This window comes from Salvelinus alpinus, chromosome 1, assembly GCF_045679555.1.
Source record: "Salvelinus alpinus chromosome 1, SLU_Salpinus.1, whole genome shotgun sequence".
Taxonomy (NCBI): Eukaryota; Metazoa; Chordata; class Actinopteri; order Salmoniformes; family Salmonidae; genus Salvelinus; species Salvelinus alpinus.
The window spans coordinates 91,061,106-91,084,209 of record NC_092086.1 but is presented as its reverse complement, the minus strand read 5'-3'; the positions used below and the strand labels follow the sequence as shown (position 1 = coordinate 91,084,209).

At 43.4% G+C, this 23,104-nt stretch overlaps 1 protein-coding gene across 2 annotated transcripts in view; it reads left to right on the top strand.

Annotated features, from left to right (window-relative positions):
• LOC139533904 (THO complex subunit 2-like) overlaps positions 1-23,104 on the top strand; it is a 73,422-nt gene that overhangs the window by 44,536 nt on the left and 5,782 nt on the right. For both annotated transcript variants that reach the window (XM_071332390.1, XM_071332397.1), the window contains exons 18-36: positions 1,345-1,425; positions 3,540-3,636; positions 4,293-4,410; positions 4,538-4,717; positions 6,314-6,478; positions 7,020-7,295; positions 8,714-8,855; positions 9,514-9,671; positions 9,823-9,951; positions 10,171-10,302; positions 10,503-10,687; positions 13,522-13,697; positions 13,882-13,984; positions 14,344-14,744; positions 14,890-14,948; positions 16,508-16,543; positions 18,244-18,378; positions 18,595-18,661; positions 18,786-18,934. In XM_071332390.1, coding sequence (XP_071188491.1) covers positions 1,345-1,425; positions 3,540-3,636; positions 4,293-4,410; positions 4,538-4,717; positions 6,314-6,478; positions 7,020-7,295; positions 8,714-8,855; positions 9,514-9,671; positions 9,823-9,951; positions 10,171-10,302; positions 10,503-10,687; positions 13,522-13,697; positions 13,882-13,984; positions 14,344-14,744; positions 14,890-14,948; positions 16,508-16,543; positions 18,244-18,378; positions 18,595-18,661; positions 18,786-18,934 — 2,789 coding nt within the window. The remainder of the gene's footprint in view (positions 1-1,344; positions 1,426-3,539; positions 3,637-4,292; positions 4,411-4,537; positions 4,718-6,313; positions 6,479-7,019; positions 7,296-8,713; positions 8,856-9,513; positions 9,672-9,822; positions 9,952-10,170; positions 10,303-10,502; positions 10,688-13,521; positions 13,698-13,881; positions 13,985-14,343; positions 14,745-14,889; positions 14,949-16,507; positions 16,544-18,243; positions 18,379-18,594; positions 18,662-18,785; positions 18,935-23,104) is intronic.

Here is a 23,104-nt window from a genome sequence, read left to right as displayed (position 1 = left end):
AGGCTTTACGGCGAAAGCATACATTGCGATTATCTGAGGGCAGCGCCTAGTCACAAAAACATACAGCCAAAGAGAGGAGTCACAAAAAGCAGAAATAGAGATCAAATGAATCACTAACCTTTGATGATCTTCATCAGATGGCACTCATAGGACTTCATGTTACACAATACATGTATGTTTTGTTCGATAAAGTTCATCTTTATGTCCAAAAACCTCATTTGAAATTGATGCGTTATGTTCAGAAATGCATTGTCTCAAACAAATATCCGGTGAAAGTGCAGAGAGCCACATCAAATTACAGAAATACTCATCATAAACATTGATGAAAGATACAAGTGTTAAACATACGATTAAAGTTAAACTTCTCCTTAATGCAACCGCTGTCTCAGATTTCAAAAAGGCTTTACGGCGAAAGCACACTTTGCGATTATGTTAGGTCAGCGCCTAGCCACAGAAAACCATACAGCCATTTTCCAACCAAGGAGAGGTGGCACAAAAGTCAGAAATAGCGTTTAAATGAATCACTTACCATTGATGATTTTCATCTGATGGCACTCCCAGGTCTCCATGTTAGACAAATGTTCGTTTTGTTTGATAAAGTTCATCTTTATGTCCAAATACCTCCTTTTTGTTTGCGTGTTTAGTTCAGTAATCCAAATGCACAAGGCGCGGGCACTAAGTCTAGACGAAAAGTCAAAGTTCCACTACAGTTCGTAGAAACATGTCAAACGATGTATATAATCAATCTTTAGGATGTTTTTATCATAAATCTTCAATAATGTTTCAACCGGACAATTCCTTTGTCTTTAGAAATGAAAGGGAACGGAGCTCGTGCTCACGGCCACGTGCAAGACTTAGCTCAAGCCTTTCTGCCAGACCCCTGGTTCAAACAGCTTATTCGCTCCCCTTTCATAGTAGAAGCCTGAAACAACGTTCTAAAGACTGTTGACATCTAGTGGAAGCCTTAGGAAGTGCAATCTGACCCCATTTACACTGTATATTGGATAGGTAATCACTTTTTAAAAAACTACAAACCTCAGATTTCCCACTTCCTGGTTGGATTTTTCTCAGGTTTTTGCCTGCCATATGAGTTCTGTTATACTCACAGACATTATTTTAACAGTTTTGGAAACTTTACTAAAATCTACTAATTATATGCATATTCTAGCTTCTGGGCCTGAGTAGAAGGCAGTTTACTCTGGGCACCTTATTCATCCAAGCTACTCAATACTGCCCCCCGTTCCCAAAGAAGTTAATCATGTATTTGGAATGCTATAGTCCAGCTAAGGTAGGCAGAATGTATTAAGACGTGCAGTGTTGTACCTCTTAACTCGTTGCCTGTAGATTGCATAATTGAAGCGCTGGCAAATCCAGAGAAAGAGAAGATGAAGCATGACGACACTACGATCTCCTCCTGGCTTCAGAGTGAGTTCACTAACTGAATCCTACAGACAAAGAACCATATGTGTGCGTTTTAATTTAAAAAAAAAAAAAAATGTTTTTATAGACTTCATGAATCATTAAAGAAGTATAATAATTATAAAAAATAAAAAAAGCTAAATAATTGAGAGAAGTGTGATGTCATTATCTTTGAATAATGGCACTCTTAATGACGTATACACATTCTCCCAAAAATGATCTATTTTGACTATCAGAATTTTTCAAAATGCACATAGTGCCTTTGGAAAGTTTTCAGACCCCTTGACCTTTTCCACATTTTGTTACGTTACAGCCTTATTCTAAAATAGATCAAATAAAATGCATTCTCAGCAATCTACACACAATACCCCATAATGATAAATCGAAAATAGGTTTTTAGAAATTTTTGCACATTTATTAAAAACAAAAAACAGACCTTATTTACGTACGTTTTCAGATGCTTTGCTATGAGACTTGAAATTGAGCTCAGGTGCATCCTGTTTCCATTGATCATCCTTGATGTTTCTACAACTTGATTGGAGTCCACCTGTGGTAAATTCACTTGATTGGACATGATTTGGAAACGCACACACCTGTCTATATAAGGTCCCACAGTTGACAGTGCATGTCAGAGCAAAAAACCAAGCCATGAGGTCGAAGGAATTGTCCGTAGACCTCCGAGACAGGACTGTGTCGAGGCACAGATCTGGGGAAGGGTACCAAAACATTTCTGCAACGTTCAAGGTCCCCAAGAACACAGTGGCCTCCATCATTCTTAAATGGAAGAAGTTGTCTGGAACCACCAAGACTCTTCTTAGAGCTGGCCGCCCGGCCAAACTGAGCAATCGGGGGAGAAGGGCCTTGGTCAGGGTGACCACTCTGACTGACAGAGCTCCAGAGTTCCTTTGTGGCGATGGGAGAACCTTCCAGAAAGACAACCATCTCTGCAGCACTCCACTCAGCAGTAAAAGGCACATGACAGCCAGCTTGGAGTTTGCCAAAAGGTACCTTAAGGACTCTCAGGCCATGAGAAACAAGATTCTCTGGTTCGATGAAACCAACTCTGACCTGAATGCCAAGCGTCATGTCTGGAGGAAACCTGGCACCATCTCTACGGTAAAGCATGGTGGTAGCAGCATCATGCTGTAGGGATGTTTTTCAGTGGCTGGGACTGGGAGTTTGGTCAGGATCAAGGCAAAGATGAACGGAGCAAAATACAGAGAGATCCTTGATGAAAACCTGCTCCGGAGCGCTCAGGACCTCAGACTGGGGTGAAGGTTCACCTTCCAACAGGACAGGCTTACAGCCAAGACAACGCAGAAGTGGCTTCGGGGCAAGTCTCTGAATGTCCTTGAGTGGCCCAGCCAGAGCCCGGACTTGAACCCAATCGAACATCTCTGGAGAGACCTGAAAATAGCTGTGCAGCAACACTCCCCATCCAACCTGGCAGATGGAGGATCTGCTGAAGAATGTGAGAAACTCTCCAAATACAGGTGTGCCAAGCTTGTAGCGTCATACCATGACGACTCGAGGCTGTAATCGCTGCCAAAGGTGCTTGAGTAAAGTCTAACTACTTATGTAAATGTGATATTTCCGTGATATTTCTACAAACCGTTTTTTGTCTTGTCAATATGGGGTATTGTGTGTAAATTGATGAGGGGGAAAAGCGATTTAATCAATTTTATATTAAGGCTGTAACCTAACAAAATGTGGAAAAATTCAATGGGTCTGAATACTTTCCGAAGGCACTGTACTGTATATGGTTCTTCCTTGCAAGGGTTCAACTACAGCAATGTGGGGGGGAATTATTTGATCTGGGTTGTATTCCGTTTGGAGAAAATATTTCTAAATATGGTGAAATGGGTGGGTACTACCTGAACTTGTCCAATTAGAACACAGATTTTTGTTTTCTGTTACAATATATTGTTCTACAGTGTACCATACTAAACATGACCCTGATGTCACGAATCTGCTTTATTATCGAAGGGGCTTTTGGGTGTACTTTTGTTCCATGTAGTTACAGCCCAGTGCAACTATACTTTAGTTGACTGTATTTTATGCAACATATATATGTCTGCTTGACAACTGATTGACTGCTGACCTTTTTCTCCTATCTCCAGGCCTGGCCAGTCTGTGTGGAGCGGTATTCAGGAAATACCCAATTGAGTTAGCTGGCCTCCTCCAGTATGTGACCAATACGCTGAAAGCAGGGAAGAGGTATCTATAACTTCTGAGCTGGCAGACGGGCGCCTCATTGACTTGCTGGCTCTGATGTGATTCATAGTGATGGAGTCGTCACTCATAGTCAATCAACTGGGTCCCCTCTGTCTCTGTATGGCCTCTCCTGAATCAGAACAGGGACAGACTGTAGCAATACAAGGCCAGGGCTGAGAGGGGGAGGGGGGTCTTTGCCATTGTTGTGCCGCCCTGGACTGGGCAGAGCTGCTGAGTAATGTGTGTTGATGAGGAGGCTGCAGACTGTGTGGGGGTTTGGGCTTCCATAGAGGAGGAGGGAAGGGTAATTATATCAGCGCTGGTCTCCCTGTGATGCCTGGAGTCAGCAGGTAGTAAATCACACTGGGCTCCATGGCCACTCTCTCATCTCTCTCTCTCATCAGTTCAGATCAGTCCTTTCCAGGGCCAGGGATGAAGGGGAAGTAAATAGAGGTGGCACTCTGCCACAACGCCCTATGAAACGGCATGCTGAATTATGTTATTATTAGTGCCCTGTCCTTAGCTACTCCCACGGTTGTATTTGCCCCCAACCTTGTTTTTTTTACCCATGTTTATTTTTATGTATGCGCACATATTATTTATGTCTGCATTCACAAATATGTATACACTGTGGTTATGTTGTGTTCCCACCGCTGCAGTTTTGACCTGTTGATTCTGAAAGAGGTGGTGCAGAAGATGGCCGGGATCGAGATCACTGACGAGATGACATCAGAGCAGATGGAAGCTATGACTGGAGGGGAGCAACTCAAAGCAGAGGTACAGGACCCTGTTTGGTCTGATTTGAAACTGTACACCATGACCAGCTCAAAGCAGAGGCACATTGCATTAGTTGGCTATTCCTCAGCATGACTTGAAACAATGCAGTTATATTTTCTGTCCCCAGGGTGGTTACTTTGGTCAGATCCGTAACACTAAGAAGTCGTCCCAGCGTCTAAAGGATGCCCTGTTGGACCATGATCTGGCCCTGCCCCTCTGTCTCCTCATGGCCCAGCAACGCAACGGGGTGGTCTTTCTGGAGGGGGGTGAGAAACACCTCAAACTGGTGGGCAAGCTGTACGACCAGGTACATACTGACCCCCTTTACAGCTTTACTTACACTAGTTTCACGCCTTGGAGAGTTCTACCGTTTAGAGTTCTTAAATAGTCAATATGTCATTGCTTTTCCTTTGCTTAAAATAGCATATTGATAAGCACAGAGGGTAACTAGAAGTCATGTCGATAAGCTACATCAGGGGAATGCAGATGAAGGGAATTCTCCCCTTTTGTTATTTCTTAAATATTACACAGCTGACAATTGTTTGGTTCAATTCCCCCATGTTGCCTGGAAGCTGTGAGCGTTCCTCAGCGATAATCCCCCCCCAAAAATGCCTCTGTTTGTAGTATTGGGCCACATTGATGGATAGTTTGAATAAATCAGGTTGTGTCTTTAAACAAATGAGAAACTGTGGGACTAATAGCACACAAACATGGCAGTGCAATAAGGGAGAATGAACTGGCTGTGTCCTATTCCCTATATCGAGCACACAGGAGACCACTCCAGCCATTACCACGAGCCCGTCCTCCCCAATTAAGCTGCCACCAACCTTCTGTGATAGAGAACTACTTTTGACCAGGGGTTTGAACCAGTTCAGGGAACAGCGCATAAAACAACATTTTTCGAGGAACATAAGTGATCAATACTGTTCCGGAACAGAACCGTTGTTTTCAAAGCATATGCAAAGCCCTCACTCAGTAACTCAGTTATTCCGGTGTCTGTCTGCCAGTTGAAAGTCTTTGCCAGTGTGTGTGTTTACATGTGTCTGCAACTTGCCCCTTCGTTCCGAACCTTAGGCTACTGTAGCCTACTGACGTTACAAGCATGATTCAGAATTTAGGGAGAGATTTTTCATTAGAGAAGAATCTCTTAACTTTTTCAATGCTAGTTACAGATACAATAGATATCACGTTTCACATTGGCTTTATTAACTACAAAAAGGTAAGACGTGTTTTTAATTCTGGTGCCGCTCTGCACATACAAGATTGTCAGCTAGCTAGCTCTGGTCCAACTTTAAGCCAACTCTCGGAAGTTCAAAGACAATCGAAGTTCCTCCATAGAACCCGCTCCTACATAGGTATAATTCTGTGGGCCTAATTCATATAATGCATGTCCTAACAATGCCAGGTGCTTCAAGCCAAGCCTCCCCCCACTCTCGCTCTCCCGACCCGCGAATTGTCAGTTGCATCTCACGCCCTACATTTGTCTGTCCATCGCACATGTAAACAACTATAGCTTAGGCAGCCAATAGCGCCCATGCACGGATGCCTAGGCTAAAACGACTACATCTTGACTGCTCCATAGCAAGGTGCTCTATCGTCACTGATTGGTGAAGTAATTTAATGTCAAGCTAAGGTAACAAAACTTTTGATTTCAGAGGTTTAAAAAGGAACTGAAAGGAACGATATAAACCAGTACTTTTTTTTTTGTTGGTACGAACGGTTCAGAACATAATTTAGTAAGTCGGAACAGTGGAATGGAAAGATTTTTTTTTTTATTCTGTTCAGAATGATACTATTGGAAAATTATTTCGTTTTTATCCCCTGCTTTTGTCCAGAGGCCATAAGTAGTGCACTAAATAAGGATTAGGGTGCCATTCTCTGACTCCCTGTCCCTTGGCTACAGTGTCACGACACCCTGGTGCAGTTTGGTGGCTTCCTGGCCTCCAACCTGAGTACTGAGGACTACATCAAGCGTGTTCCCTCCATTGACATCCTTTGTAACCAGTTCCACACTCCCCATGACGCTGCCTTCTTCCTCTCACGCCCCATGTATGGACATCAGATCCTGGTGAGTAGTCTCTCCTTCCCTCTGGCACTTCACCTTTAGTCTGTACGGTATGACAAATAGATACAGCGAGTATAAACGATGTACAAATAAATTCAATACAAATAAGACTCACTTTGAAATGATGTGCACAGTAATGCTTTGAGAACACTGGCCATGTAGAATCCTGAAAGAATGGTCTCAGTTTGAGAGAGTGCTGTGTAACCTCATTTACGGTCCCCCTGGCCGGACTTGAAACATCCCGAGTTCCCCCTCTGCTGCCGTCACACGGCATGGTCTCGCCATCTGAACAATCACAGCTGACACACATCCATCATGAGGAAATGGACTCGGTCAGGTTGTGTGTCTGGGAACAGATCAGACCCACTGTCCTGCTGGGAGTCATGTATAGTACAGCACTATGGGTCAGGCTGACCCAGGCTGCTCCTTTCACAGCCAGGGAGAATCGGGCTGTAAACTCCTATGCTGAAACATACTGTATATCAATCCGTTTGTTAATCTTACCATGTAAAGGAGACAGTAACTGAGTGTCGCCTCTCCCCAGTCTAAGTATGATGAGCTGAAGAAAGCCGAGAAGAGCAACCGGCAGCAGCAGAAGGTCCATAAGTACGTGGCTGCGTGCGAGCTGGTGATGTCGCCGGTGCACGAGGCCGTGGTGTCCCTGCACCCGCCCCGTGTCTGGGACGACCTCCGACCCCAGTTCTACGCCACCTTCTGGTCGCTGACCATGTACGACCTGGCCGTGCCACACAACGCCTACGACCGTGAGGTGAAGAAGCTCCAGGTCCAGGTCAAGGCCATCGAGGAGAACCCTGATGTGGTGAGTCACAACATCATGGTTGTGTTCATTAGAGCGCACAACGGACACCGCATTCAAACCAAAATGTGCTTTTATTATTAGTCCAGACCCAGTTCCCCCGTGTCAGTCTGTTTTCTTCCTTATGGTGCCGAATACTCTAAACACGACTCGGGCATCTAGCAGACCCCTTGATGACAACACTTGTATTATTTCTTCTTTTTTCTTTTTTTTGCAGTGGTTGAAAAAGTACCCGATTTGTCATACTTGAGTAAGAGTAAAGATGCTTAAGTCATTTTCTATTAAGGTAAAAGTGAGTCACCCAGTAAAATACTACTTGTGTAAAAGTCTAAAAGTATTTGTTTCTAAATGTCTTAAGTAAAAGTATAAATTATTTCAAATGACTTATTAAGCAAACCACACAGCGCAATTTGTTTTGTTTTATTTACGGATAGCCAGGGGCACACTCCAACACTCAGACATCATTTACAGATGAAGCATTTGTGTTTAATGAGTCCGCCAGATCAGAGACAGTAGGGATGGGTCATGAATTGGGTCATATTTCCTGTACTGCTAAGCATTCAAAAAGTACTGTAACTAGTACTTTTGGATATCAGGGGAAAATGTAAAAAGAAAATTTTCTTTCGGAATTTAGTGAAGTAAAAATTGTCAAATATATAAGTAGTAAAGTACAGATAACAGAAAAAACGACATAAGTAGTACTTTACATTTACATTACATTTTAGTCATTTAGCAGACGCTCTTATCCAGAGCGACTTACAGTAGAGTGCATTCATTTTTTATAAAAAAAAAAAAAAAATCTTTTTTTTCTTTTTTATATACATACTGAGACAAGGATATCCCTACCGGCCAAACCCTCCCTAACCCGGACGACGCTATGCCAATTGTGCGTCGCCCCACGGATCTCCCGGCTGCGACAGAGCCTGGGCGCGAACCCAGCCCAGCCTGGGCGCGAACCCAGAGACTCTGGTGGCGCAGCTAGCACTGCGAAGCAGTGCCCTAGACCACTGCGCCACCCGGGAGACTGCATTTTAGTCATTTAGCAGACTCTTATCCAGAGAGACAATTAGTGCATTCATCTGAAGATGGGTGAGACAACCACATACTACAGTTGTAGGAAGTACATTTTCCCTCAAAGTAGTTATCAGTGAAGTCAGTGCTAGTAGGAAAAGACAACACTGCAGCACGAAGAGACTATTCTCATCTTCCAGTTAATCTAAATGCCCTCCAAACACAGTTATACACTTCATTGTGGTGTAATTGCAATGTTCTCCAATTATCACTTGACTTGCAGGGTAATGGTTAAAGAGTACTGTAATTGTATTGTGCTTGAGCTTTAAGTTGTTGTTAGTGTTTTCTCTGCATGTGTTCACTCTGTCTAAACAGCAGCCTGCTTGTCTGTCTATGGTGTCCGTCTGTAGCCAATGAACAAGAAGAAGAAGGAGAAGGAGCGCTGCACGGCCCTACAGGAGAAGCTGCAGGAGGAGGAGAAGAAACAGCTGGAGCACGTCCAGAGGGTCCTGCACCGCCTCAAACTGGAGAAGGACAACTGGCTCCTCGCTAGTAAGATACCATCGTGCTCGCTCGCTCTCTTTCTCTCTCCCCCCTCTTTCTCTCTCCCTCCTCTTTCTCTCTCCCTATCCCTCCCCCCGCTATCTCTCTCTCCCCCCTCTCTCTATCCCCCTCCCCCCGCTATCTCTCCCCCCTCGATCTCTCAAAGACACACACACACACTGCTGACTGCCCCTCACAACACTAGTCCCAGCAGACCCTCCCATACCCAGCTGCCTGTTCCCATTGGGGGACAATACTCTATTGGGACAGTAACACCACAGTCAAGCCCCCTCAGCTCCCATGAGGCTACTGAAAACCAGCCTCACCTTGTTTGTTTTAGCCCAGTTAACGGCCATGACAAGTTGTTTGATGTAATGGCGCCATAGTCTGTTTTAGAGGATCTGGGCTAATGGCAGATGTCAACTCTCCCATTTCATTAAAGCACACGTCAGTCATATGAACGATTTCACTGTACAGCCATACAACCTACGCTAATGACATTTTAAAAGAGTGGGTTTAACCTCAAATCTTGTTTGAAGAATTACCTCTGAGTCACTCTAAAGATGAGTCATGCAAGTTAGTTGACGGTAAATCTTAATTCACTGTTCTCACATCCTTTTTTTAATCAATCCCTTCCCTCTCCCTCACACCTTTCTTTCCCTCTCAGAATCCACCAAGAATGAGACCATCACTAAGTTCCTGCAGCTGTGTCTGTTTCCTCGCTGTATCTTCTCTGCCATCGACGCTGTGTACTGTGCCCGCTTTGTGGAGCTGGTGCACCAGCAGAAGACCCCCAACTTCTGCACCCTGCTCTGCTATGACCGGGTGAGACTACTCCCTTTCTCTCTGTCTTTCTTGCTTTCACCTTTCTGCCCTCTACTATCTCTGGTTGTCACATGTCATTATACCATGGGATTTTTGTCACTTAGTTACTCCGCCCTGACCTCCTAACTGTGTTGCGTGGTCCTCTCTGCAGGTGTTCTCTGACATCATCTACACGGTGGCCAGCTGCACGGAGAACGAGTCGCGACGCTACGGACGCTTCTTGTGCTGCATGCTGGAGACGGTGACCCGCTGGCACAGTGACCGAGCTGTCTACGAGAAGGTGAGGAGACCACCTATCTCACACACATTACTTACTCACACACTACATCCTCTCAAATCTACAAATGTGTCGGGGCAAGGAGTTGATTTGAGGTTGGCCAACATTATCTATTGACATTACTAATATTCACTGAAGTGTGGAAGTAGAATGTTACATGTAGAATGCACATGTAACCAGTGTTAACACTTCATCTTGTCTGTGTGTTGTTCCCTCTTCAAGGAGTGTGGTAACTACCCAGGCTTCCTGACCATTTTCAGAGCCACAGGCTTCGACGGAGGGAACAAAGCAGACCAGCTGGACTATGAGAACTTCAGACATGTGGTGCACAAATGGCACTACAAGCTGACTAAAGTGAGTTCCTCCCTTTGTTTCATTGCCTTCTGAAGAAGTCAATCTGGTATTTTTGTCTCATTAACACCCATTCATTTACTACCATTATTCAGAATTCAATAGTTTAAATGAAGAAAAATGTGACGGACAACGCTAGCAGGAAATAGCAACCGGTCAAGCAGTTACAATACACTCCTCGCTCTCCCCTCTGTGCCCTCTAGGCATCAGTCCACTGCTTGGAGACGGGGGAATACACCCACATCCGGAACATCCTGATCGTGCTGACCAAAATCCTGCCCTGCTACCCCAAAGTGCTGAACCTGGGCCAGGCACTCGAGTGCCGTGTCCACAAGATCTGTCTGGAGGAGAAGGAGAAGAGGCCAGACCTCTATGCCTTGGCCATGGGGTAACACAGAGTCCACCAGCCGCATTGTGTGCAGCCCAGGCACAGTTCACTAGCATTGTCGGAGTTGTAGTTTGTTGTGTGGCAATTACCTAACATATTGCTGTTAGGTTTTTCAGTTTGTTGCTAGTAGAAGCAAAGGGTGGTTAAATGGAGGTGTGTACTTTCAATGCAAAAAGAACTGCAGCGGTATAGATGAAGTGGTATTGGATGAATTATCATTAGGGAAGGTTGAGTTGTATTTTTATCCAGATGTTATTTACATTGGGAAGCACTTGTTGGGGATTATCTAAACAGAGTTGTGAGAACAGATACATTATCTTGGTACTTTGTCTTGTAGTGACTAGTAGAGGATGGGGCTTAAGGAGCTGGTGTGGTAATGAGGACTGATTTAATTAAGGTGTAGGCCTAGTCTAGCTGTCTGCCTGGGATTGTCAGTCACCTGGTGCTGCTGCAAAGCACTTCAGACAGCTAAACAAACATAATCCTCTACAGAGCTTTACAGGATGTACCTGGCAAATCCTCACTTAGAGAGGCACTGATCCCGTGTGTGTGTGTGTTTGGGATGTAACGATTCACCGATACGCATCGGCCCCCAGTTCAAATGTTTAAGATGTGAGTGCATCGGCCCGCAGGAGTCCAAACTGATCCAAATGAAGCATGCATTGGTAAGAAAAACTATTAAAACGTTACGAAATCGCCGGTTCACCAGCTTTTTTTACTCATAATATTTTGTTCTGACTTATTCCGAAAAAATACCTCTATTCTGTTGGCTGAATTGATGTGTCCTTTCCTTCAGCCTATCAAACTTTTATGCATGTAACTGTGTATGACTACAAGTCAGATCACAACTGTCAAATCAAATTTTATTTGTCACATGCGCCGAATACAACACCTTACAGTGAACTGTTAACTTACAAGACCTTAACCAACAAAGGAGTTTTAAGAACCCCCCCCCACAAAAAGTAAGCGATAAGAATAACAAATAATTAAAGAGCAGCAGTAAATAACAATAGCGGGGCTATATACAGGGGGTACCGACTAGTCGAGGTAATTATGTACATGTAGGTAGAGTTATTAAAGTGTATGCATAGATAATAAGAGTATCAGCAGCGTAGGGGGACAGTGCGGGAGATGCTACCAATGAGAGGTAGGCCTACCCTATCCCTATTCTAATATTTTTAGGCTACGTCTGTGCGGCACCTTCAGCATTCAATGTTTGTAAAATGGCTTTCGCATGATTAAATCATAGGCTTTATTGCGGGACAATCAATGTAATTGGCTGGGTCATTGTTACCAAATTGTGTTTCACTGGTGGAGCTGTATAGGCTACCGAAGTGGACACAAGTAACGTCTTGCTGGTTCCACATCTAACTGCTGATGGGGGCTTTTCAATTACAATGTTCACCGTAATAAGTATTTTTGGTAGTTCTGCTTTAAAACAGTCTACATTTCGTCATTTTTACATGCACAGGGTGAAGGTGTAATTTCATAACAAGGACGGCAATAATTTTTGCGGGCTGCACTGATCAGAACAGGAGAAGAGTAGCTCTCCTCTGTAAAGTTCTAAACAATTCTCTTTTGAGACGGTGGTGAAATCCAAAGCTGTGTTATGTGAATTGGCTATGTATGTCATAGCTCATTTCTGAAGATGAATATTGACATATTACTAGCACAACACATTTCTATCTTCTATATGACAAGTTCATCATTGAGTGATCAGGATTTCAGATAAAAAGTAGGGGGTGGGAAACATAAAGACAGCTCACACACTACATCATACACACACACACACACACACACAGGGCCGCTCAGACCAATCCAGCTCAGCTCCTGAGCTCCATCCGTATCAGATATTCATTTAGAATGTAAAATGAATTTGTTCATGCAACAGTTGTTTGTGCATTGAATCAAACCGAATCGCATCGATTTGTTACGCTAATGAAATCGAATCTCACCGACTCATTTCAAACTGAAAGTATCGTTCCTGTATTGTATCAGAGGCCAGTCAAAAATTTGGACACACCTACTCATTCCAGGGTTGTTCTTTATTTTGACTATTTTCTAAATTGTAGAATAATAGTGAAGACATCAAAACTATGACATTACACATATGGAGTCATGTAGTAACCAAAATAGTGTTAAACAAATCAAAATATATTTCATATTTGAGATTCTTTAAAGTAGCCATCCTTTGCCTTGACATCTTTGCACACACTTGGTATTCTCTCAACCAGCTTCATGAGGTAGTCACCTGGAATGCATTTCATTAACAGGTGTGCCTTGTTAAAAGTTCATTTGTGGAATTTCTTTCCTTAATGCATTTGAGCCAATCAGTTATGTTGTAACAACGTAGGGGTGGTATACAGAAGAGTGCCCTATTTGGTAAAAGACCAAGTCCATATTATGGCAAGAACGCCTCAAATATAAGCAAAGAGAAACGACAGTCCAACATTACTTTAAGACATGAAGGTCAGTCAATGCGGAAAAACCATCAAGCGCTATAATGAAACCGGCTCTCACGAGGACCGCCACTGGAAAGGAAGACCCTGCCTTTTTGCTTAGTAGGGCAGTATTATTCTACAATGTAGTAAACAGTACAAATTAAGAAAAACCCTTGAATGAGTAGCTGTGTCCAAACGTTTTACTGGTACTGTAGATGTGTATCGAATCGTGCTTGTAAGGATAGATGCACATCCCGTGTGTGTGAGTGGAAAGATATCATCATTATGTTATTGCGTCCCTATGTGGGAGTTCTGTTTCTGTGGTGTGTATGGGGTGTAATGCTGTATGATTGCCCTGCTTGTACCTTGTTGTACTCTCCATGCCTCTTGCAGCTATTCTGGCCAGTTGAAAGGCAGGAAGGCGCACATGGTTCCTGAGAATGAGTTCCACCACAAGGAGCAGCCGGTGAGGAGCGCCACCCCTGTCAGCCAGCAAAACGGCCCTGGCACCACGGCCAAGCCTGCCACCAACGCCAGCAAGACGGAGGAGGGCGTCAGTGAGGACGCCGGTGAGTGGGGAGATCCAACAAGTTTCCACTAAGATCTGGCCTTCTGTCATAAGATGATCTGATAGACTTGTGGTTACCTGTCACACACAGTATGACAGGTGTTCTAGTTTTAATTAGTCTCGGAACAGTTGTTTTATTGAAAGGGCCATTGTGTTCATTCTGTTGCTGCTTCATGTTTTGATAGATCGAGCCAAGGATAAATCTCAGGGTGCAGCGAAGCCAGTGAACAAAGCCAACAGCACAGCGGCCAAAGTGACCACCAGCAACGGGAATGGGGCTCCTAACAGGTAGTCATGGAGGCCAGCCAACAGCAGCCCACAGCACTGGGGCTGGGAAACAATTAGATTTACTTATTTATGGTTCTCAACTATAGCTCATTAATACGTAAAAAAAGACTGAATAAAACAGGAAAGAGCTCGATCAGTTGTTTGAATAAGTCAGTCAGTGAATCACCAGATTGGAATCTAACACTGCACTTTGAACTGGTGGCTATTAAGACTAGACATCTGAAGTTTGAATGATTATATACATGAATTTAAGATTGACTCTGTAGGATTTCTATGAGCATGTTGAATCAGTCTTGCTTATCCGTAGCAATGTTGTCCATGTTGAACTCTGAACCATGTCCATTCTGTTTCTCTCGCAGCACCAAAACCATCAAAGAGAGGGATGACAAAGAAAAGAGCGGGAAGGAGAAAAAAGAGAAAAAGGAGAAGACTCCAGGCAGCACTCTAGAGACCAAGGGGGAGAGCCGGCGGGAAAAGCAGAGAGATGAGAGAGGAGCAGGCGGCAAGGAGGAGCGGGCACCACGCGAGGGTAAGGAGAAGACGCCCAAGGCAGACCGGGACAAGCAGAAGGCGGAAGAGAAGAGCAGCAAAGAGGACAACAAGGCCAAGGCTGGCAACGGAGAGCCCAAGGAGCCATCCAGGGAGCGTGACACTGGAGCCAAGGAGACTAAGAGCAAAGAGAAGGGAGGAGACAGGAGTGCCATGTCCGGATCCCTCAAGTCTCCAGTTCCCCGATTGGAGTCTGCTGAATCTGAGAGGGGTAAGCAGCCTAACCTTCAACATGGGCTCTGCTCATATACTGTTTCTGATTTTCTCATCGTTGTCAATGGGTAATTGGAGCTATTAGTTTGAATGTGCCTGTTGAAATGAGAACTAACTGAATTTAATCCTCTTGTTTATTCCAGATCACAAAAGGCGAAAACTGGAGACCCACACTTCACCATCCCATTCCTCCTCTGTTAAGGTTAGTATGGCCTGAGGAAGGCTGTGCGCGTGTTTCTTCCCTTTCTGCCGGAGCGTTCCCAACTGTTGCGTGTTCCATCGTCCCTCAAGATCACCGAGGAGAGTTCTCACACATGGGAGCCCCGTCTGGAATCCCCTTCCTAAACCATGACCGTTTGGAAATAATTCCATGGACTTTTCCTTAATAGTTTCCTGAGTGGGGAAAACCATCAAGGACTTAGCCAAGAGAAAAATGTATATATTGAAATATTAATTTATTTTCATGTGAATGAAAGCAGTAAAAGTGCGAGAGGAGTTTTTATGCATTTCTATAGTCCTCACCCTTTTTTCTCTTTTTGAGAGCACTATTTTTCCTCAAGTAAAATGCCTTCCAAGTCAGGAGCTTGCTCCTTTTTCGCTGGCCAGCTGAAAAGAAGACCCCACCTCTAAGATCGTATTTTTCAGTTCTAAATAGCACCCAAGATGGAAGAGTTTTTATCCTGTTTTCCGGAAGCTGAAAATATTTATTGTTTGAAGTGGCGTGAAGTGTTTTTCTTTTCCTCTGAATCTACGGGAATCCAGCGGGGGTTGGGCTGAGTCCGCAGTGGCACAGTGTCTTCAGAGGAAGTCTATCTGCTACAGGAGGAGATGCAGAGAGCCGTCCTGCTGCTGCCGCTACGTCATCTGTCCCCACCGTTAGCTCTGATCTGTTCAATCAGCCTTCATGCAGCCTCAGTCTGTACCTTCGCTTCCACTCAAGATGTGTACGCAGTCAGTTGTTCCTTTGGCCTCCCCCCCACAACCCTTCCCCACCTACAACCATCAATCCCCCTCAACACCCCTACCACCCTGTCACACGCGCAGTGGGAATCCCAAGCACCACCAGCACCCAGGCCCACAGAGAGCAGGAGAGACGAGCGGGAGCTTCAGTTTTACACCAGCCAAAAGTACAGAAGGAAAATAAAGCCTGCCTTCTACTACAGAGAGCGCGAGAGGGAGAGAAAGTGTTGGCGAAGCCTTCTGGATCTGCTGGAGCGTTGCCTAAACCGCTGGAAGCTTGTGATAGGTCTTAATGTTTACTACCACCAGAGAGATAGGCTCCTCCCTGTGTCTTATCCATTCTCAACTGTAAGTGACAACAACAGTGTTAAAACGTAGGAGAGCAGAGCACATACGAAATGTAATTAATTTAGTCAGACATACATACACAGTTCAGTTCTTTTGTTAGTTTACTCCACATGCACTACAAACAAAGTAAAATACCAGCTTTTCTTCAAGCCTCAGAGAGGCTTCATTTAATTCCAGACAATTTTTTATAGAAAGTAATCAGACACTATTTTCATCTCACTTGTCAGTGTTTTTCTAATTGAATGTAAAGTCTATGAGATGACCCTTGTTAAGGCTATTATGAACTCTCCTCTCTGTTAATAACCTTGTGAAAGCCTTAGTCCTTGAAGGTCAAAGGGAAAGAAGTGTGACGTCGGTCTGTCCAGCCCCCCCCCCACCCCCCTCCACACACTTCTCCTCCTGTCCTGCTGTCTGACAACTCCCCAGCTCATCTGTCTCCATTCATTCCTACAGGACAATAGCAACGAACCCAAGGACTCTGCATCCAAGGTTTGGACTCCTCCTAAACACTTCTCTATTATCATTCACCTTGACTGTTATCTTCTTCACTCTCCTTTTCCAAGTGCCATGAGGAGGGGGTCAGTTAGAAGGACTTTAGTAGTTCACACGTATTGAATGGGAAAATTGACCATTTTGCAGACTGCCTGAATAAATCTGACTTATACTATTCAGCAATGACTTTTTATTTAACTTGAGGTGTCACCTTCGGTCAAGTTTTTCTGTTTAAGTCCACTCTGTGCCAGGCAGCCAGACCCACACACTACGTTTTAATGAGCTCGGAGTCATGGGAAAGATTAAAGTCCTTGTCCAGTACAGCAGACTGTTGTGAAAAAGTGCTGATTGTGCCACTGGGGGGGAAGAGAAGGCGAAAGGGCAGAATTTTAAGCAGGTGGCATTTCTTCCTCTTGTCTGTGATCACTTTCTAAGGCCGTCCCTGATGCCTGCCCGGCTGGAGACTCATTAGCTATGCATGTGATGTGCTGTGAAAAGACTGAGAAGAAGAGGGGTAATCCTCTATTGAGCCCACACTACAGACCTCTGTCTCGCAGTCACACACCCGTTCACCCACCCGCATCTATTCCATATTGATTTCTGATATTCGTTTAAAGCAAAACACTTGAAGTCTTTATTAAGCTCTAGGTTTTTTAGGCTCGTTTTAAGACTGTAGCCTGCCATTCCTTTTCACCACCAAAACCCCTATAAGCCCTAGTCCTTATTCATTGGGTTCCTCTCAAATCACTAGCCAATACCATAGTTCAGTTATTCCTCTGTCTAGATGCTCTCCCTGCAGACTGAGCTAGAGATGCTGTAGATGGCTACGCCAGGTGAATAATTCATACAGCAGGTACAAGGTTAGCTTGTTAAACTTTTATTGAGTTAGACAGCAGCACAGGTAGCATTGCTCTGCTGTCTGTGTCCTGTACTAGTCTGTGATATTTTGATCTCCCGCCTGCAGTCCCCATGGTCCAGTCTCATATCACCTACACTATACATGGTTCGCTGTATAGTTATTGGGATGATATCTATGCTCTCTGGACTGAGCTACAGTCACTGGTGACTCAGTTGTTGTCGAGGAGGGAATTGTTTGGGGTCTGAATACTGAGGATGGTGCACTCTGACCACGTGGTTAGGGATAGTGTTGAACTTTGATACTACAATATTGAAAATGTTCCTGATGTTCTATTTTACGCGATAACTTCTGCAGTGGTAAGATGCACTGTGGATCGGTGACTTACACTCAGAAAGGGACTGCTTTTGGACACATGACACGATCACTTGTTAGATCCATCAGGATCCCATGGTGTGCTTGCTTTGGCCCCAGCATTCTCTGCTCTTGAATCTCTTTCTTATTTGTTTTTAGTCCTGTTTTATTTAGCCGCTCTATATTTCTGTGTTTAATGTTTTATCTTTCACTGTATCCTAGTGATTTTCCTCCAGGAACTAACTGTCAGAGCCACTTAGCGGGTTCATTCATATGATCAGCAGCATGTAGTACAGTTTACAGGGTGTGCCCGGGAATATGGGGTTATATTGTCAGGTTAATGGCTTGGTAATAGAGGCACACTGAGAAAACGGGCTGATTTCAGCACACACATTTCAAGGTATCCTCCTGTAAGTGGACAGAATGCCATGAAACGTAAAAATAATCATCTATTTTGGTCTGTCTGTTGTATGCTAATTCCTTACAGCACCACATCAACTACAATTCGGTTGCGCGGTCCAAGAGCAGAGAGAGGGAGACGGACAAGAAAGAGTCTGAGAATGCCCGGGGCCGTTCCAAAGAGAAGAAGACTGAAGACAAAGACAGAAAGGACAGGAAGAGAGTGAGTATTTTACAGGCCATGTTGCATTGAGAGATGTTAAAGCCCCACACTGGGCTCCATGTGGAACTGAATGTTATAAACTGATTTTTTTCAGGTCCCATATCTATCTTGATTTGATAGCTATAGAACAACAGCCAAATACTTCAGAGGAATTCTGACATTAGTTTTGCATAGATTGTCAAGACTGGTGAGATTGATTCATTGTCCTTAATTTAGGATCATATGACCACTGACCGTGAGATGAGCCTAGAATCCAAACGCAGAAAAGATGAAAATGGAACCAGTAAGCTATCTCCATGTACATTTATAATAAGCAAACCTCTGCCTAAGAATATAGATTAAAACATACTTTTCAACATGGACATGATCAATATTATTGGTTGGTTATTCTTTTGCTTCTCTCCCAGATTCCTCCAACAAACACAGCAAGAGTGCCAGTCCCTCCTCAGACTCCCCGGTCTCGGCTGACAAAGAGAAGACCAAGAGGTCAAAGTCCTCTAGCAAGGAGAAGGGAGAGTCTGCTAAACCTGAGAGAAACTCCTCCGGTGGCAAGAAGGTAGGTAGTACTGGCCCGGTCCTGGACCCTTGCAGAACACAACAAAGTGAGACTCAGTCAGTTCCCTCCCTGGGAGGGGCCATAGTCTCTCATCATAGTTTTGACCCCTTATGGGTTGTTGTTGCGCAGTAAAAGCGGTGTAGCTGTAATGGTCTTGGCCCAGCCATGACATGACTGGTGTCTTTCTGTACAGCTTGTCTGGCCCTTTTTAAATAAGTAAATGGACTGGCATGCTGCTGCAGATAAATATTTGAATCAGCATATATCAGACCTGTCAACCTGCATGCATTTTATGTACTATGTACGCTGGTATGAAAAACGAACCTAAAATACAAAAAATGAAACGTTTAATTGGCACATTGTGGTTTTTAACTCCACCCTCTGAAGTTGGAGCTGAGCCAATCAGAGGACTGGCTTAGCTCTCCGCTTCGGCCCGCCCCGTAGTCATAGTACTATATTCCTCCCTCGAGCTGGATGGCAGTGCTCCACTTTGGCCATTGATATCACTGATGTGAGAGAAAAAACACTTTCTTGCCTGCACATACTGATCTCCGCAACGGAGAGATCTGAAACGAGCTCATAGGCCTAGTTCAGTTGTATTGCATTCCACATAGCCTACAATAAGCTACACTACTACATTGCATCCAGTAATTGAACTAAGAAGGCGGTTTACATTTTCATTAGACTAGTATCCACAAAGACACCCATTAGAATAATCATTACCCCTAAATTTAGCCTAGAAAAATGTCAGGGTCATTGAGACAACATCTAATTTAGGCTCAAACAAGACTTCTCTGTTGACTACATTGTTTGATATCAGTTAAGACTATAGGTTTCAGGAAATGGCAGAGGTTTTCAAAACTTCAAAATGCTTCAACTTCCGGAGGGGGAAGTTGTCTGACCCCCTCCGGACCTCCCCCCTACCCAACTTTAGGCCTACATCAGCACCACCTTGTCAGAAAATTCTAGGTAGAGCCCTAATTGTACACTTAAACATGACGGGACACCTAGGGATAGACCCCTTTTTTTCAATTTTCACCTAAAATTACATACCCAAATCTAACTGCCTGTAGCTCAGGCCCTGAAGCAAGCATATGCATATTATTGGTACCATTTGAAAGGAAACACTTTGAAGTTTGTGGAAATGTGAATTGAATGTAGGAGAATATAACACAATAGATCTGGTAGAAGAAAATACAAAAACAAACATCTGTTTTTTTTCTACCACCATCTTTGAAATGCAACAGAAAGGTCCCAATTATAGCCATCACTCTGGTTGTAATTCCGATGGTGTCCACAAGATGGCAGCCGTGTATGTGCAAAGTTTCAGACGGATAACTTGAAGTATGCGCGAACTACATGACATTTAGTGTGAAGTCACCCAGGTACATTTGGGCAAATTGTGAAGGAGACATTTGCATTCATATGACATTTTCCTGCAACAATATCGTCAAATCTGTATACTTGGACTTTGAATTAGCTTTTCCAGTATTAGTAGCCATATTATACATTTGCAAAACAACTAGTTTTCATAACTCTGAATATTCTTATAATTTTTGTCCAAAATGATAAGGCATGCTGTCGCGCAAGGTTCGTAGCTACATTTTACGACAGATACCGGGTTTCCGGATACTCCCGTAAAGCCCAGCTTGCTGGCTATCTAGCGAGCTTTGTTTGACTCCCATTGGTGCTTATTTGACAAAGTTAGTAGTTCAAATGAAGGCATCGGCATGCCATGAAGGCGTCGCTCTCTGACCAAATATGGTGTCCTATAGGATATACTACACCCCTAATAATATAGTGAAGTCTGATTACATTCTAGGATCTCTGAGGAATACATACGAATGTGATTTGATTGGTTGAAACAACGTTTAGGGTTAGATTTTCACAGATTCCTTTCTTTGCAAATTGAATGTGTGGAAATACAAAATCGATCGTGCATGCTATATGGACCTTTTTAGAATATGAAAAATGATTTTATTTAACAAAATGACACTTCATGTTATCTCTGGGACCCTTTGGATGATAAATCAGAGCAAGATTTCAGAATGTAAGTACACATTTCACCTTCAGAGGTGAATTTATCAAACCTATTGCGGTGAAAGTGTTTTGTTAGGAGCTCTCCTCAAACAATAGCATTGCATTGTTTTTGCAGTAATAGCTACTGTAAATTGGACATTGCAGTTATATTAACAATAATTTAAGCTTTCAGCCGATATAAGACACTTATATGTACCAACATTTGTTGTTTCTCTAAAATCTGCAATCGTGACAAGGCGCTGCATGATTTACAACTGTCCCGTCAATCCCTAAGAAGGGAGGGGGAAGTTGTCTGACCCCCTCCGGACCTCCCCCCTATCCAACTTTAGGCCTACATCAGCACCACCTTGTCAGAAAATTCTAGGGAGAGCCCTAATTGTACACTTAAACATGTATTTTAAGTACCCATAAGTAGCCTACCGATCTTACTGAGGCAGCCATCACAATTAGACAAAACAATTATTTGAGAAGTGTGGGTGGCGCGTGCCGTCGCGGGGCCTTTGGGTACTCATAAACATTCTTCAAGGTTGGCAGCTCTGGTTTAGGAACTATCACCTATATGTTCATACCCCTTGAATTTTTCCACGTTTTGTTCTTACAGCCTGAATTTAAAATGGATTAAATTCAGATTTTGTGTCATTGGCCTACATACACAATACCCTATAATGTCAAAGTGGAATTATGTTTTTAGATTTTTTTCTTCAAATTAATAAAAATGAAAAGCTGAAATATCATGAGTCAATAAGTACTCAACCCCTTTGTTATGTCAAGCCTAAATAAGTTCAGGAGTACAAATGTGCTTAACAAGCCACATAAGTTGCATGGACTCACTCTGTGTGCAATAGTAGTTTTTAACATGATTTTGGAATGACTACCTCATCTCTGTACCCCACACACACGTAACTGTAAGGTCCCTCAGTCGAGCAGTGAATTTCAAACACAGATTAAACCACAAAGACCAGGGAGGTTTTCCAATGCCTCACAAAGGGATACATTTATTTTTATTTTTTATTTGACACATTTTAAGATAATTTTTTTTTTATATATATATAAGACATGGGATATCCCTTTGAACATGGTGGAGTTATTAATTACACTTTGGATGGTGTATCATTGCACCTAGTCACTACAAAGATACAGATGTCCTTCCTAACTCAGTTGCCGGAGAGGAAGGAAATCGCTCAGAAATTTCACCATGAGGCCAATGGTGACTTTAAAACAGTTAGTTTAATGGCTGTGATGGGAGAACTGAGGATAGAACAACAACATTGTAGTTACTCAACAATACTAATCTAAATAAAACAGTGAAAAGGAAGGCTGTTTGGAATAAAAAATATTCCAGAAAATGCATCCTGTTTGCAGAAAGGCACTAAAACTGCAAAAAATGTGTATAAGAAATCAAATATCAAATTTTAATGGTCACATACACATATTTAGCAGATGTTATTGCGTGTGTCGTGAAATGCTTGATTAACTTTGTCCTAGATACAAAGCATTATGTTGGGGGAAAACCAACACAATACTACTGAGTGCCACTCATCATATTTTCAAGCAAGGTGGTGGCTGCATCATGTTATGGGTATGCCGATCATTGGTAAGGCCCAATGTTCCCTCTAAGCTGCGCGCTCCCCTCGGACTGCCGCGCAGATGAAATATCAGGGCTCGCAGAAAAGCACGGTATTGAACTTCTCTCAACTTTCTAGAGTTTTCTCCTTTAACACTATCAACGTTTCGCTCTGTGGGAATTGTGCTCGATTCAGCGCAATATTAGCCATTTTCAATGTAACATACCGAAACACAATTAACTATGCAAGACTTAGTATACAAAACGAACTGTTCAAGATATTTTCTTCTAGGCAGCACGCATTGGAGTAGAATTCTATTGCATTGACATGCAGGACTCAGACCATTAATCCACAGACCAGTGCACCATAACCAATCAGAGCTGCAGTAGGTCAATATGCAAATAGCCATTGTCATGTATGAGCCTGTGCCATTCACTTTGAACAAGAGAGCATGAGCGGTCGTGAGTAGATTCTTTTGAGATCAAAGCTAGAGCTGCTCGTAGCCACCTGTGTACATTTGTTCATATTCTTTGCTAGTTAGGGAGTTATTAGCCCAGTTATAGTT